Source organism: Haliotis cracherodii, unplaced genomic scaffold (genome assembly GCF_022045235.1).
Source record: "Haliotis cracherodii isolate W230 unplaced genomic scaffold, xgHalCrac1.p SCAF_25, whole genome shotgun sequence".
In the NCBI taxonomy this organism is placed as follows: Eukaryota; Metazoa; Mollusca; class Gastropoda; order Lepetellida; family Haliotidae; genus Haliotis; species Haliotis cracherodii.
The window spans coordinates 3,849,435-3,867,753 of record NW_027266281.1 but is presented as its reverse complement, the minus strand read 5'-3'; the positions used below and the strand labels follow the sequence as shown (position 1 = coordinate 3,867,753).

Here is an 18,319-nt window from a genome sequence, read left to right as displayed (position 1 = left end):
ATGGACTGTATGTGTGTCAAGTTACAACAAAGTGTGTTACTGATGGACTGTATGTGTGTCAAGTTACAACAAAGGATGTTACCGATGTACTGTATGTGTGTCAAGTTACAACAAAGGATGTTACCGGTGTACTGTATCTGTGTCAAGTTACAACAAAGTGTGTTACTGATGGACTGTATGTGTGTCAAGTTACAACAAAGTGTGTTACTGATGGACTGTATGTGTGTCAAGTTACAACAAAGTGTGTTACTAATGTACTTGATTTGTGTCAAGTTACAACAATGGATGTTACTGATGTACGTTAGGTGTTTCGAGTTACGACAAAGAATTTTACCGATGTGAAGTCCTTTCCGACTGAAGCTGTTTGTGGTTCAGTATTACAATGTCATACGCGGCATACGTAAGTCATAAACAAGATCTAGAGACCTCATCACTAATCACATATAAATCCTTTTCTGTTAATATCGTTGGCATCACTATTCACATATAAATCCTTTCCTATTAATCTCGTTGGCTTCGTCATTATATTGTTACTGTTGTACCACCTCTATGCACTTACTAAGCATTCACCTGTGTTACTAATGTACTGTAAGTGTGTCAAGTTACAACAAAGGGTGTTACCGATGTACTGTATGTGTGTCAAGTTACAACAAAGTGTGTTACTAATGTACTTGATTTGTGTCAAGTTACAACAATGGATGTTACCGATGTACTGTAAGTGTGTCAAGTTACAACAAAGGGTGTTACCGATGTACTGTATTTGTGTCAAGTTAAAACAAAGGATGTTACCGATGTATTGTAAGTATGTCAAGTTACAACAAAGGGTGTTACTAATGTACTGTATGTGTGTCAAGTTACAACAAAGGGTGTTACCGATGTACTGTGTGTGTGTCAAGTTACAACAAAGGGTGTTACCGATGTACTGTATGTTTGTCAAGTTACAACAAAGGGTGTTACCGATGTATTGTATGTGTGTCAAGTTACAACAAAGGATGTTACCGATGTACTGTATGTGTGTCAAGTTACAACAAAGGATGTTACCGATGTAATGTATATGTGTCAAGTTACAACAAAGTGTGTTACTAATGTACTTGATTTGTGTCAAGTTACAACAATGGATGTTACCGATGTACTGTAAGTGTGTCAAGTTACAACAAAGGGTGTTACCGATGTACTGTATTTGTGTCAAGTTAAAACAAAGGATGTTACCGATGTATTGTAAGTATGTCAAGTTACAACAAAGGGTGTTACTAATGTACTGTATGTGTGTCAAGTTACAACAAAGGGTGTTACCGATGTACTGTGTGTGTCAAGTTACAACAAAGGGTGTTACCGATGTACTGTATGTTTGTCAAGTTACAACAAAGGGTGTTACCGATGTATTGTATGTGTGTCAAGTTACAACAAAGGATGTTACCGATGTACTGTATGTGTGTCAAGTTACAACAAAGGATGTTACCGATGTAATGTATGTGTGTCAAGTTACAACAAAGGGTGTAACCGATGCACTGTATGTGTGTCAAGTTACAACAATGGATGTTACCGATGTAGTGTATGTGTGTCAAGTTACAACAAAGGATGTTACCGATGTAGTGTATGGGTGTCAAGTTACAACAAAGGGTGTTACTGATGTACTTTATATGTGTCAAGAAACGACAAAGGGTGTTACCGACGTTGTGTTTATGTTTCAAGTTACAACAAAATATGTTACTAATGTACTGTATGTGTGTCAAGTTACCACAAAGCATGTTAACGATGTACTGTATGTGTGTCAAGTTACAACAAAGGGTGTTACCGATGTACTGTATGTGTGTCAAGAAACGACAAAGGGTGTTACCGACGTTGTTTTTATGTTTCAAGTTACAACAAACTATGTTACTAATGTACTGTATGTGTGTCAAGTTACCACAAAGCATCTTACCAATGTACTTTATGTGTGTCAAGTTACAACAAAGGGTGTTATCGATGTAGTATTTGTGTGTCAATTTACTAAAAAGCATGTTACCGATGTACTTTATGTGTGTCAAGTTACAACAAAGGCTGTTATCGATGTAGTATTTGTGTGTCGATTTACTAAAAGGTATGTTACTGATGTACTGCATGTGTGTCTCGATACCTTGACCCATCACTTTGATGACGAAGAGCAAACAAGACTTCATGGAGACTTCTCATTTTTGACACCCATGATCTAAGGAGCACAGCTGTGTGACTTTATTAGTTTGCCAAGATATTGAAATACTTCAAGACTTCAAGATAATGCTAAATCAAACTTGGCATGAACAGCTTAGTTTTTACGCCTTTTACAGAGCCATAAATTCATAATCAAGGCCTTGTGCATGACATCATTGTGCAGACACTTTATAAGACAATGAACGAATTAGATTACCTATTCGGGATGAAATATACGTTTATACGGTCCAGGGGTGGGTCCATAATGGTATGGGGTGGTATCACAGTGACTGGCAGAACTGCACTCCATGTTGTCAAGGGCAGAGTCACAGGCCAATACTATCGGGACAATATAATTGCAGCAGACAAGGGGCATTTGCATGTCGAGCAATGTTTTATTTTTCAAGATGATAATGCACATGCTCACATTGCACATTGCAAAGCATCCATGTTACGCCACTGCCCTACAGAAACGGTCCGACGTCTGAATTCATCCACCACTCTCAATGAACTCTGCGCACCTCTCACTGATGGGTGGAACAAGATGAGCCGATTTGACATTGGTCGACTTCACAGAAGCATGTCTGGACAACAGAGGTGGTTTAACCGATATTAATGATCATGACGTTTGCTACAAAATGCAAATTAGTGCGTCACCATCTTATCACCCTAACCATTAGCACCCATAACATCTTATCACCTACTCCCAGTCGGATATTATTATATTATTTCCATTTGCCATTACCATATGGATCGAGCAGAAGATAGGTGTTGATGATTCCAACTATCTTGTACCTTTTTGGCATTGTATACATTAAACATACAAGACATGAAATAGTTATCAAAACATTATATCTGATATTAGCGTCTGTCTTATTATTATATTCTGGGAGCATTGCAGTGTCTCTATAACAACCACAGAAAGCTTTTTCAGTTTTGTGTCATCAAGATGTTTATTACGTCAGTTTACAAGGACACGTCCAAGGACATCACATCAGGAGACTATCGTGTCCAGCTGATCACTTATCCTGAAAAAGATAAAACAAATAACATCTTCAAGTACCATGATGTGTAAGACAAATTGTCCTTTCAGATATAACAACAGACGATATGTCAAAACGTCAAACGCAAATATTTGATAGCAACATAGATATAGAGCAGTGTGCGTCAGTGCATAGAATCAAAGTTCTATTTTAAATACTCTGAGTACTCTGGTTCAAATTGGAGAGACGAAATATGAGTTCAGAACGGAAACATGTGTTTGTTTGATTGGTATACTTTGTATTTCTGGTGTCTGTTCCACGTTTATTCCCTTGGACTGTCCAACTGAAAAAGAAAATAAGTTGTTCTCATAACGGGTAAGAGAAAGGCACACATATTTTTATATTAACTAAAAGATTCAAGGCAAACTCGTCCTTCTGTGCACATGCGGTTATGAAACTCAAGGCAAATTCGTCCTTCTGTGCACATGCGGTTATGAAACTCAAGGCAAACTCGTCCTTCTGTGCACATGCGGTTATTAAACTCAAGGCAAACTCGTCCTTCTGTGCACATGCGGTTATTAAACTCAAGGCAAACTCGTCCTTCTGTGCACATGCGGTTATGAAACTCAAGGCAAACTCGTCCTTCTGTGCACATGCGGAATGAAACTCAAGGCAAACTCGTCCTTCTGTGCACATGCGGTTATTAAACTCAAGGCAAACTCGTCTTTCTGTGCACATGCGGTTATGAAACTCAAGGCAAACTCGTCCTTCTGTGCACATGCGGTTATTAAACTCAAGGCAAACTCGTCCTTCTGTGCACATGCGGTTATGAAACTCAAGGCAAACTCGTCCTTCTGTGCACATGCGGTTATTAAACTCAAGGCAAACTCGTCCTTCTGTGCACATGCGGAATGAAACTCAAGGCAAACTCGTCCTTCTGTGCACATGCGGTTATTAAACTCAAGGCAAACTCGTCCTTCTGTGCACATGCGGTTATGAAACTCAAGGCAAACTCGTCCTTCTGTGCACATGCGGTTATTAAACTCAATGATTGCTCATGCGTGTGTCCAGAGACAGACATACTTCCGGGGGCACGAACGCCCGCCTCGGACAAAGGTGTGGCTGCTGTGGCACGGACACAGTGGTTTTGGGTATGTTGGGGTATCAGAGATGGCTGACATCATCTGGCCATATTCCTTCACCGGTGATAACATTCATTTTTTCGACAAGTTTAAAGAGACTATTTCGCCGATCAACAATTGATGGGCATGCGCCATCTTGCTTGACAGTAATGAGACGTAACTAAGTGCTCTTATTGCAGGATAAAGTACAGTCAGCTCCTTTGATCTTTTAGCGAAGCATCTTAGAATTCAGGCTAAATGGTAGTTTATTATAGTATAGTTATTATGCAGAGACAGATAATCACTCTCAGATGCATCGATCAACTAAAGTCACGTAGTAAGACAAAATCAGTTTGAAAAGAATGACATGTTTTGCAATCAAAATCCAAACACGCACGTTGGATGTAAAGTTGCACTACCAGATAATTCTATATATTTCCAGTAGTCTTCAGTTACTGGGGTTTCACTGAAAGCTGGAGAGATACAAATCACACATGTTTTTCTTTCACTACATACGTTGGATCTCTATTATCTGCTTGAAGAAAGGTTCTTCATACCCATTTCCTTCTTCGTCCCAAGGTGCTGAAGGAAAATAATGAGGAAGTGTTGAAATTTTCTGGTTAAATTCTGCTGAACCTACAGTATGTATATTACAAAACTGAGTTACATATAGAGTGAACCACAGTTTTATTAACGTGTGCATTATAGTGTAATATTCATGAAATCTTACTTCATGATATGAAATGTTGAGAAGTATTGTTAGAAAGGACAAATTATACCTGTGATCACATGATACATCATTTTTCCATTCAAAAGATATGGATATGTACGGATGTCTGATTAATACCTGGGTTTGGCATTTGAAAAAAAGCAACACAAAAATACAATCTCCAGAAACATTACCTAGCGGCATGGTCAAAACAGATAAACAATTTATTCACATGTTTAAAAATGTCACTGGCCTGCAATTCTCGTAAAGACACAGTATGCATATATAATCTTACAAACCTCCAGTGACGTCATCCTCATGTTCTCCAGTCGAGTTAAATCTCATAATAGGCATGTTATAATGGAACGGGGATTTTGTTCATACAACTTCCGTTTTTATTGTAACATATGAATGTTTATCGATAGAAAATTATTTTGCATTTGAACACAATTAATGTAATATCAAATGACAAAATCTTTTCTTTATATTCCCGAGAATCGAACACGCAACCTTCGTATCTGTGGCCTAGATCAGAAGCGCTGATAAATTAAAAAGATATTTTACGCCAGTTTTCTAAGGCTAAAAGAAAGGTTCTGTGAAACATAAAATCTTTAATACATGTTGTTTTAAGTTTCTTTGATCGGGTTATAAGTAAACTGAACCCTCGAGTTTTTATGAGATTTAAACTTTCATCCCAGGGATAAAATCACGAAACTGACGCCCCTCGGTTTTATCCATTAGATTCAGGTTGTAAAGCTCATTTATCATCCAAAACTGGCTGCCACAGGAGATATCGCTTGGATGAGATCAAGCGATATCTACACTGTAGATATCGCTGCAATGAAATTACATCACAATGCTTTGCAGACCATTGTGAGGTCTCTGGTTACCATGACGTCACAATCAAATGACATCACGAATGGCTCTGCTACTGAAGCAGTTTGCAGTACTTTTTACACTGAAGACACTGCTAATTACTGTCTACAAATTGAAAAAGTTGAAAGAATGATGTTGGATGATAAATAAAATCTCACCCTTGTGTCTTTTGATATCAAATATCAAACACTCGTTGATAAAAGTGGCAAAAATCCTCGGCAAGCCTCCGAATTTTTCCACTTTTATCAACTCGTGTTGATATAATTGATATCAAAAGACACTCGGGTGAGATTCTCTATAAACTCCCTCTGAGGTGTTTTATCCTACAATTCCATGCTTTGACATTTCGAACAAAGGAAGTTTTATATCCACTTGTGCATCACGATATGTATAGAAAATCAAACTAAATACTAGTATATATCAACTTACTACCTCAATTAAGGTATAAACAGCTTGCCGAGAAAACATTATATTTGTATGGACTTTATTTTATCTACATTGTAGATATCACTGCAATGAAACTGCATCACAATATTTTTAGACCATAGTGACGTCATTCGTTTCCATGATGTCACAATCAAATGAGATCACTTATGGCTCTACTACTGAAGCTGTAAGCAGTACGTTTTTACACTTAGGACACTGCTTACTACTGTCTACAAACTGAAAAAGTTGGCAGAATAATGTTGGATGAAGAATACAATTTCATCCTTGTGTCTTTTGATATCAAATATACTACTCAAAATTTGATAAGGATCACTAGGTGATATGTGTGTAAGTTACCACAAACATAACAAAAGACATGACTCTGACTCAGAAACGTGTTTAATCATGTTATGAATGAAAATTCATGAACGGCATGAACTTGTATCAATATGGAATGTTTGAAATCTGCAAACACCAAAAGGCATTTCATTAAAAAATGTTAACAGCAAACAAGAGAAAGAATTACACAGTTATGAGGGATAGTCCATCATTACACTTAGTCGATGAAGTGTCAATATCGAGTATGACCTCCCCTTGCATCAATGACGGCCTGACAACGTCGAGATATGCTGTCAATAAGCACCCGGATGTTCCCAATGGGAAGGTTGTTCCACTCTTTCACGAGCGCATGTCCGAGCTCTGCCAAAGTCGTGGGTTGTGCTCTACGGCGTGAAAGGTCCACCTGCAGCATGTTCCAGACATGCTCAATCGGGTTCAAGTCCGGCGAGCGTGCTGGCCAATCCATGCGGACAATTGTCTCCTGCTCAAGGTACTGCTCAACCACCCTGGCGCGATGAGGACGGGCGTTATCATCCATCAGGATGAACTCAGGGCCAACAGCACCAGCGTAGGGTCTGATGTACACATCGAGGATCTCATCCCGGTACCTCAACCCCGTCATTGTTCCTCTCTCCAGGACATGAAGATCTGTCCTTCCATCTCTGTTGATTCTACCCCAGACCATGATGGAACCACCACCATAACGGTCATGTTCACTGATGTTGGCATCATGGAATCGTTCACGTTGTCGTCGCCACACCCGCTGCCTCCTGTCTGTAAAGTCCAAACAATACCTGGACTCATCGGTGAACAGAACTGGAACCCAATCGTTCCGTGTCCAAGTGACATGATCTTCAGCCCATTCCAATCGCTCCCGCCGGTGTCGAACAGTCAGGGGGATTCGGACACATGCCCTTAACGAGTAGAGACCTGCATTGTGAAGACGATTCCGTATCGTCTGAGTGGACACATTCACCCCCGAGGCGTTCAGGAGGTCATTACGTAGGCTGGTTGCTGTCCAGAAGGGATGACGTCATGCCTGAAGAGCCACAAAATGATCTTGGCGTTGGGTTGTCGACCTCTGACGACCACCCCCATGTCGGTGTGCTGCTGTACCAAAATTTTGCTGTCGGGACCAGGCCCTGCTTACAACGCTCTGGCTGACGTTTAGTGCATTGGCAACGTCACGTTGTGAATAGCCAGCATCAAGCATTCCAATACATCTGCCCAGTTGTTCTGTCGTCAGGCGACGCCTTACACGTTGAGGGGGCATTGCGTAGATAAACGTAGTGTAAACACTCAATTGAGTTTAAAGTTTCAGAATGAATCAGACACCGTTGCCTGATTGGAAATCGTGCAATGGTAGCAAAAGCATGAACTGTGATGTGAAACGCATTTCCCATGGCATGAAATGCACGTGCAAGTGTGTTGGAGACGTTTTTGATTTCACTTGAACACAATATTGCTAGTTATGCAGTTATTTTGTTTTTTTATTAAGAAAAATATCTACGATCCTTATCAAATTTTGAGTAGTATATATCAACCCTCGGTGATATATTTGATATCAAATATATCAACACTCGTTGACATATTTGATATCAAAAGACATTCGGGTGTGCTTCTCTGTCTACATCAGCGGCCATCTAAGAGTTACATTGTACAGGTGTTTTTACCCTAGGCTATTTAAAATGTGTACGATCAAATATAGAATGTGTTTATACTAGTCTTGAATACCTTCTGAAAACCTGGGATCAATGTTAGAAATTGCCCACTCATCTGATGGAAATAAATTCCTCAGAAAATAAACTGAAAAATAAACAGTGTGACTGACTGCTGTATAACCCAAAAGCTCATTGGAAAATAGCTGATCATTAAACATATATCTTCATATGTATTATATATGTGGGGTAATTTCTGAAAGAAGAAAGTAGAACATTCATGGGATGTGTTGGATAGATTGGTGTGACAGCATCCACCACAACCGCAGACTTCAAGGTCCGATTCGTTTCCTCATGGCTTCCATGGGCAGCAGCTGTCAGGCACACTCGATACTGACTGTAAATAGCCTTGGCCTTTGACCACTGACAGATCATATCAACATCAGCGACAACCTTTAACTGTTGTCATAGTGAACACTCGGCTGCTTTCATTTCATCCTCTGAATGAATCCCTTAGATGTTACAAAAGTGCATTTGCGTTTCCTTTAAGGGGAGTATGTGATTGGCATGTACCAAGCATCACCGCAATTAGAACGGTCATATGCATAACAAAAAGTTGAATATTTTAAAAAAAGTTTTAATCCCACTTTGTAAAGGTTTTCGCCTTTTAAGAATGTTTTACTATTTAACATATACTCACAATTGTCTTCCTCCTTTTCCTTCAATTCTGCATCCTCTGTTTCCTCGGTATCTGAAAGAGATTTATGATAATTAGATAGTGTCTCAGCTGAAAATTAATTACGAAAAATGAATTTCACATTGTCTTTGTTTGCGACTTAATATAAACGTTATTTCGTGTAAATCCGTATTTTGAAGTTTAAGGGATACAAACTTTACTGTGACAATTTACTTTAGATTTCCCAGTTACATTGGAATGAAGTGACCCAGTTGCATGTATATTCTTCACACTGACGCCAACATCATGCCGAAATGTGGGTCCTAAATGTTAAGTTATTGTCCAATATTGCCGATCATCACGAACGTGGTAAGCAGGAGAGACAAGAGAGAACTGATCCACTCGAGGATTCCCCATGAAAGTAGTTCCGGTGAACAATCATGTCAACGTCAAAAGGTGATGTTAACATTCCTGAAATCTGACATCATGATATAAAATATTTTAGAAGTGTGTTAAGAAGGGACAAGTTATACCTGTTGTCATAGTTCGAAAATATGTCATCATTTTCTTCTTTTTTTCATAAATAATTTTGGCTTTATAAAATAAAACTAAACAACATATTTTGTGTATATTACTCAAAAGTCCATCTCAGTCGGCAATGATATACGCCAGTCTTCATTCACAAGTTTTGGTTGATAAGCATTATGTATTAAGCGTTAATACTACATGCGTGTAGTTGATAAGCATTATGTATTAAGCGTTAATACTACATGTGTGTAGTTGATAAGCATTATGCATTAAGCGTTAATACTACATGTGTGTAGTTGATAAGCATTATGTATTAAGCGTTAATACTACATGCGTGTAGTTGATAAGCATTATGTATTAAGCGTTAATACTACATGCGTGTAGTTGATAAGCATTTTGTATCAAGTGTTAATACTACATGCGTGTAGTTGATAAGCATTATGTATTAAGCGTTGATACTACATGCGTGTAGTTGATAAGCATTATGTATTAAGCGTTAATACTACATGCGTGTAGTTGATAAGCATTATGTATTAAGCGTTAATACTACATGTGTGTAGTTGATAAGCATTATGCATTAAGCGTTAATACTACATGTGTGTAGTTGATAAGCATTATGTATTAAGCGTTAATACTACATGCGTGTAGTTGATAAGCATTATGTATTAAGCGTTAATACTACATGCGTGTAGTTGATAAGCATTTTGTATCAAGTGTTAATACTACATGCGTGTAGTTGATAAGCATTATGTATTAAGCGTTGATACTACATGCGTGTAGTTGATAAGCATTATGTATTAAGCGTTAATACTACATGCGTGTAGTTGATAAGCATTATGTATTAAGTGTTAATACTACATGCGTATTAAAGTATTAAAGTAAAGCTCCTCATTACGTTCTTCATTAACATCAGAGACCATGTAAGATTATTTTAGTAATTGGTAGGATATTCATTAATGTCTGTGTATTCTTATTATTCGGTTTAAGTTATCCTCTGCTAGGTGTATTAAAGTAACGCTTATCATTACGTTCTTCATAAATAGCAAAGATCATGTAAGATTATTTTAGTTATTGGTAACACATGTAGTACGTGTTTTACCGACGAATTAACGTATTTATTTACAATACATTGTCCTTAATTGCACTACATCACGAGTATTTTGTTTTCAACCAAATGTAAAGTGTTTTCGTTTCATTGTTTAATGCAATTGTTTATTGTATGATACATTGCCAGTAAGATTTATACTGTAACTGTTAATTTTCGGAATACTTTAGTTGTCGTTGGATGTACTTTGCTTATGATTTTTGTGATATGAAAATGACTGATGAGATACACGGAATAAAGCCTAACAGATGCTTCTCTTTGTTGTTTAAGGTGTGCGGGTCCACGCTAATTCCCCGACAACTGATTCTAGGAATTATAATCGGCCTAGACCAAACATAAACCTTTAAAGGTTATTATAGGTCATAAGATTAATTATACTGTTATCACATAATACATAAATTTTCCTTTCAGAAGAAAATGGATTTGCATGGATGTCCTATTAATGCTTGGGATGGACATTAAAAGAAGCAACAGAAAATACGATCTGTAGAAACATTACCTACTGTCATGGTCGTAATTGCTAAACAACTAATTCACATGTTTAAAAGTGTCACTGCCTTATAATTCTCGTAAAGACACAGTGTGCATATGTAATCTTACAAAATAAACAGTGACGTCATCCTCATGTTCTCCAGTCGAGTTAAATCTCATAATAGGCATGTTATAATGGAACGGGGATTTTGTTCATACAACTTCCGTTTTTATTGTAACATATGAATGTTTATCGATAGAAAATTATTTTGCATTTGAACACAATTAATGTAATATCAAATGACAAAATCTTTTCTTTATATTCCCGAGAATCGAAAACGCAACCTTCGTATCTGTGGCCTAGATCAGAAGCGCTGATCATTAAACACATATCTTCATATGTATTAAATATGTAAGGTATTTTCTAAAAAGAGAAACTCCGTCGAACATTCATGGGGTGTTTTGGATAGACGGGTATGACACCATCCACCACTACCGCAGGCTTCAAGGCCCGATTCGTATCCTCATGGCTTCCATGGGTAGGAGCTGTCAGGCACACTCGATACTGACTTTAAATAGCCTTGACCTTTGAAGATTGACGGGTCATGTCTACATCGGCGAGTAGTCTTAACTGTTGTCATATCTAAACACTCAGCTGCTTTCATTTCATCCTCTGAATGAATCCCTAGACGTCACAAAATGTGTATTTGCGTTTCTTTTAAGGGGTTAATGTGATTGGCATGTAACAAGCACCACCGCGATAGCACTGGCCATCTGTACGAGCGTACTCCAGGTAAGGTAAGGAAAATATACATAGTCTCTTTTGAAAATTCGTTTTTTTATTGTCCTTATTTTACCATGCATGTAGTCATGTTTCTTTCCTCATTCTCGATGAACTTTTATAACAAAAAGTTTAATATTCTTTTAAGTTTTTATCCCATTTAGTAAAGGTTTCATCTTAGCATTTGCAAAATTGAATTCGCCTTTTAAGGATATTTCCGTATTTAACATATACGTACTATTGTCTTCCTGTGTTTCCTCCAAATCTTCAAAATATGTTTTCTCGAAATCTGAAAGAAAGTCATGATAATTAAATAGTGTCTCGGCTGAAAATTAATCACGAAAAATTAATTTCATATTGTCTTGGTTTGCGACACAATATGAAAGTAATTTCTGATAAATCCGTATTTTGAAGTTTAAGGGATACAATTTTACTGTGACAATTTACGCTAGATTTACCAGATATATTGGAATGAAGTGACCCGGTTGCCTGTATATTCTTCACACTAACGCAAAGCAAAGTAGTTCCGGTTCCATAAAAACTACTCATTACTAATCAACGGGAGTTAATTTTATCAATTTAACATCAGAAATGACATTTTTTAAACATATATTAGTTGTTAGAGGTTTTTTTATTCAATAACTATACATTACAAAGAAATAATGTTGCGCTTGTTAAACTGTGAGAAAAAAATACCGTTCAAACAAATGCTTGTTTACGGTCTTGTGCTTGTTTTTTTCACATTGGATGTGAAATTAGTTATTGAATATCTTATCTATAACAGGAAACATGCTTTTATTCTTGATAAAGCTATTTTAATGTGCCAGATCATGCATATATATATAATGTTATATATTATAATGTCTTTGAAATGATTGCAAAATGCATATTTGGAACTGAAAACATTGCCATTCGTCAGACTAAATATGTTGCTTGCTTCAAAACTGTTTTCATAAATTCGTTGTAGATGTACTTACTGTCAGTATTTTCGCAGGCCATCGCTGAAAGAGAGTAACGATAATTAAAAAGGTGTGTCTTATTAAAATCGCAATTCGTTATGATCCGTGGATAGTTATAGTATTAGAAAATAGAAATATGTTCTCGATCTGAATACCTGTGCATAGAGGAGACTGTAGTGACATCGACGAGTAATGAAAAAAGGTGTTCGCGAAAAGATGCGCGTATACTGCCCCACTGGTTGCACCTGTCACAAAGACATGCAACAGCAAGTCAATTGAAGTCGTGGTAGAAAAAGCCTGTTCGATTGTATCTCAAAAGTTCTGAAATGTAAACACCAAAGATGGAGCTGCCGGAAATTTGAAGTCACCCCTCTTGTCATACAGTCTTGTGGACAGTATTTTTTGCACTCTGAATGTAACGTTATGATTAAACGTTAATTTCTAACGCACTTTGAGAACGTTAACAATTTTTTTTAATTTTCTTAGATGAATATCCTGATCACGATACAAGAATTATGTCTTCTATCATACAATTGTTACCAGACTATGACAACATGAGAGCCGACCAATAATTTGTAAAGGCAGTTAACTGTAAATGTAATATTGTTGTGAAACTTGGTTGCATACTACATGGAAATTTATAAAAGGCATGTTTCACTTTGGAGATTAACGTTATGAGATTTCATATTCAATTCCCTGAAAACTAATTTAGCAACGATGGCCTAAGCAGAATATTTCAAACATTCAATAAAAAATCATAATGTTTTATCGATATTGTAAAATACACAAGTTGACACAGATCTCGATAGGTAGTTTTGTCAATAAGAGAAAGCAATCAGATAAATTTGGTTCCAACATCTGATAAATATGCAATGAGGACATCAAGAAGGGACTACATTCAACTGCGTTGCATTTACGCAGTGCCCGATTGCGCAATAGCCTACTTACGTACGTTTAGATAGGGGTTTACGTACTGCTGTGTGTTTCTCGAGACAAACATGGATGCAAATCATTTCCGACAATATGATAATGTGGTGGTTTACTCATTGCATTCAAAAGCGGTTTCTAAAACTACTCTGTTTTGCGAAGCGTTGACTTTAAAATGACATGAAATGATGAAGAGATCGTTACTCTCGTGTGTTTCTATATTGTAAATATCATATGTTACAGAAATAAAAGAATGTGTATTATACTAGAATTTGTATTCCTAATATAATAAATGTAGGTTAAAACGTCTACCAGGCAAAGTTGGCAATGTAATTCGGATATCGTGTAATTGTTCTGGCATATATTGTCACTTTCCTTCACGAACACAGTCGTAGTGCCGTGTTGCGATAACTTCGCAGAAGGAAGTTCAAGACGACCCCTCAATTATGGTGCTGCGAATCCACGATGTGACGCCTAACAAAACACGATGGCATTACTTAATCACTTAGTTTTGTTTGTCAAAGACCGTATCAATGGCGTAGTTGATATAGTGTCTGCCCTGAAAGCAGAACAGGTGGTTCGATCCCCTGGCAGCAGTAAAACAAAATGCGTGAAAAGATGGCACATGTACATGTACGTGTTGTTACCCTGTACACCGCATTATCGGGACAAAACAAGGACTCGCCGTCTCCTAGTCAGTATCATTGTGTCTGAGTGGAGCATATTAAACTGAGGCGTGTCACCTTGTCTGGACTTGTACAAGCAGTAACACACACGCGTATGCATGTCCCTGTGTAAGTGAAATAATCTTGAACGCAACTTTAAACTCTATTTAATATCTCGACCCCTGATATCATCGCTATAAAGTCTACTACAATTATCTTGGATTGGACGTAAACGGGTTGTAATTCAAGGCAGGTGGTTAATGCACCAAGACACAAAGTTTGTTCGAACTTTGACCCCACCCCATGACGTGGTGCAGCAACATGGACCAGTCAACAACTTCTTGCTTGGGGTACCGTTACAGCTTTGTGACAATTTAAATTTAATTCTACATTTATTCATACCTCCTTTCAGTGCTGAGATTATTCCCGCAACTGAAAAGAAGAAAAAAGGAAATAGTGTTACATGTTCCCAGGTGGTACCAATATCCTTCCTCAAAATATAACTGGAAATCAGAATACCATAAGTTCAAATTCAAAGCATTGAATTATGATGTTTGCACATATTACATGAACACAGAAAAACACGTTGGTGAGCATTAAAAAAAGCTTATCGCAAGACAAAACCCTGCCTGCATTGAAAATCAAAATTGTACTCGTGCCGTGTTTTAAGAATGAATTCTTATGACGACACGTATCGTATTGTGGCGAACTGTATCATTGCACCTTCATGCTGTTTTATTCTGCTTGTTATTTAACGCTGCAGTCAGCAACATGCCAGCTCTATGAAGGTAGAACGTAAATAACTGAATCTGAACCAAACAATGTATTTTTTTATGGTATGCGAAACAATCCACGGGTCCGATCAATTAAGTCGCCTCTTGCACCATTCTAACCCCTAAGTTTACATGATTAATTTGTGGCATTTTATGGCAGTGTTTTAAAGACCTTTGATTACAAAACAAAAGAAGAATTATTTGCAAATCGTTCCCGCCAGTTCGTACTTACTGTCATAGTCATCTACGATTGGATAACTTGAAGGTTTAAGAACTGAAATACGAAAAGGAACAATTACACACTCCGTATGGTTGCAACAATAACAAAATACATGTATTATGAAAGAAATGTAATGAAACCTTCACTACATTTGCTACAATCGTCAATGAGATATGAACATGTCTATATTAACTAGTTGAGTATTGTAATTTTTTATTTATGTATTGTCTGATAGTACATACCATCTCTGAGCTTTTCAAAACTAAGGTCTTTACACCCTGAAAGAAAAACATCAGTTTCATTACATATTATTATTCACTGTCATTACTTGCATTGCAGGATTGTGGTCACCCAAGTTTATGTATTTGGAAGTGCCATGCGTAACGTGAAATTGTAATCTGGTGTAAAATCGGAACGGGTATGGAGGTGAATATATTGGTATGAGTATTTCGTGACAGGTTGTAAGAGTTAGATTGAGATATAACTGAATGACCATTGAATATATATCATAAGTATCTCTTACGGAGGTGATTCATCTCAAACAAATGCTATATCTGTTTGGTTTTATACCCACTCATCAGTTTTTGATCCACTGGTAATGCAACAAGATCTGAAACAATAAGAACAAAAACGTTAACTTCACTAATGTATTTTCCTATTCTCAATGTCAAAGTGATAAGCGTAGAAATGTGTTGAATGAAGAATCACTTGACCGGAGCATTAAGTTGGGTTTTTGTTGTTGTTGTTTAACACCGCACTGTGCAATATGACGACAGTCTGTAATGTCAAGTAAATCCACTAATTAATATCATGAGATTCGATACGATTGGGATACGATGACATTTACCAACCAAGTCAGTACCTGATCCCATTCATCGCGTCATACGACAAGCAAGGGTTGCTGAAGACGCGGAATCTTCACGGGACCCACAGCATTAAGAAGCAGCTATGAAGGTATGCAGTATTGAAAATACGACATGACACGTAATTTATCAATTTGACTGTAATTATGTAGGATTACACTTTCGTAATTATGTTAATATTAACTTTATCACCGCGGCTGGTTACTCGTGAATCTCGGCGAACTAAATTAAGAGTAATTAGCACAAACAAATTGTAGAAAGTACATGGAGCTAGCATGCTACTCCGTCACAATCACAATTGGTAACCAGACCATCTTTCTACAAGCCTGGCTACTGGCGCCTGTTCTTCCCAAGATTCCTCATGAGGGGGAAAACATTGAATAACGCGACACCCCCTTCACTACCATTGTTGAATACGCCTTGCAAACTGCTACCCTTATTCTATACGTACTCACCGTCAAAGAGGTGGTTGTTTTCTTCCCGATCTGAAAGAATTATAAAGTGAAATATTTACATTACAAACTGTCCCAATTCTTACCGAACATTTCATACTTTTGGATACTTATTAATTTCAGATGATCTTTGTTTTATTGCTAATTTTGTCATCAGTATGAAAGCTTAACATTCTTGCCAAAAATGGGCTATAACCATCAAGTTTGATAAAACGGGAGTGATGTTTTTAAGAAATGGTCATGAGTTTAAGGAAGCATGAAGCCTGGTATGTTGGAGGTAGAAGGTTAATAATCTTATCATATAAAAATATTTTGAGAGTACCCTTTTCAAACAGATTTTCTTGGTCAAAAGCAGCTCCAAATATTGTTAAAAGGGCCATGGTGGTTTTGTCTTCAGATAAAATAATTGCAACCAGACTTCTGAATATATTTCCGATAGGTTTCATGTAAGGTTTTGTAAATATGTATTGAGTGTAAGTTATAAATGAACAAATGTTATCGTTTTAGCTGAATTGGCAGTTATTATATGTTTATTGATTCGAGTCACTATTGTTAAATACTGGTATCAGCTTTTGGAGCTCCCGGAGGATAGGTATACAAACATATTATGTACTTTATATCATATTGGCAGGAACAGGTTTGTTTATAGAGTAAAAAAAGTCTCTTTAATTATGGACTGGATTTGGGGAACAAGGGAGTTGGTAATAAAGCAGCTTTTCTAAAGGAAATGTACTCAAGGATAAACGATTGTAACGCGCATTCTGTCTTTTAAGACGTTCAAAGTGGCCCTCCCTTGATGAGTATTACTGAGCCTTATCTGTTAACTATGAAATCCAAAGGGTCAAGGAGCCCAATATCCATATTACGAATTGGTGAATTATCTTTACGTTTTGGAAGACGGAAAGGAGTACCCAGATGAAGTCGGTTTCGTGTATGAAATGGCAATAATATTGTTGAAAATAAATTTCAGTATATCACGACTGCGTCATTAATACATTACACATAAATGTGTATTTATAAACCATGATTTTTTTTTAATTATTGCAATGGAAGAGTCTGTCAACTCGAGCGAATTCTTCTGATATGAGATGCATAAGCATAACTTCAAAGATGCACTTACAGCCAGTACGGGAAACACTCAGAATATTGTTTTGATGGCACACAGGTACAGGGAATATAGAGCCGGTGTCACGAAATATATTCGCCCCCAGAATAAAATCTCCTCCCGGCGAATTTATACCGGTACAGTTCCGCCCCTCTCGAAATAAACTCTCCCCCACCCTACGAAATAAAATCTTCCCCCCCCCCCCAGAATATTTCCTCCCCCGATCGTTTTATAAATACTTGCCATGCAGTTCAATAGTTGATATTATTTTGGGTTAGGTAATGTTGTAATCTATTTTTAGCTATTGATTCCATTACTTTACATAAGTTTGCAGTTATGGATATTGGTCTATATGAGTTAGATTTATTAGCCGGTTTATTAGGTTTAGGGATTGGTATGACTAGGGCCTGTTTCCAGGGAGTAGGAACCTGTCCGTTTAGGTAGATGAGATTGTATAGTTTGAGTAGTGCCTGGAGTAGTTTTAGCGGGACATTTTTAATTATTTGGTAAGAA

The 18,319-nt window shown here is 37.2% G+C and overlaps 1 protein-coding gene across 1 annotated transcript; it reads right to left on the bottom strand.

Moving 5' to 3' along the window:
• Window positions 1–3,129: 3,129 nt before the first annotated feature.
• LOC139472829 (uncharacterized) lies at window positions 3,130–15,991 on the bottom strand. The gene is made up of 10 exons (XM_071255303.1): window positions 15,961–15,991; window positions 15,629–15,664; window positions 15,399–15,440; window positions 14,796–14,825; window positions 12,820–12,843; window positions 12,081–12,131; window positions 8,982–9,032; window positions 4,790–4,855; window positions 3,448–3,495; window positions 3,130–3,197 (listed from the first exon to the last, which is right to left on the bottom strand). The coding sequence occupies exons 1-10, from the start codon at window positions 15,962–15,964 to the stop codon at window positions 3,193–3,195; spliced, it is 357 nt and encodes a 118-aa protein (XP_071111404.1). The 5' UTR covers window positions 15,965–15,991; the 3' UTR covers window positions 3,130–3,192.
• Window positions 15,992–18,319: the final 2,328 nt, after the last annotated feature.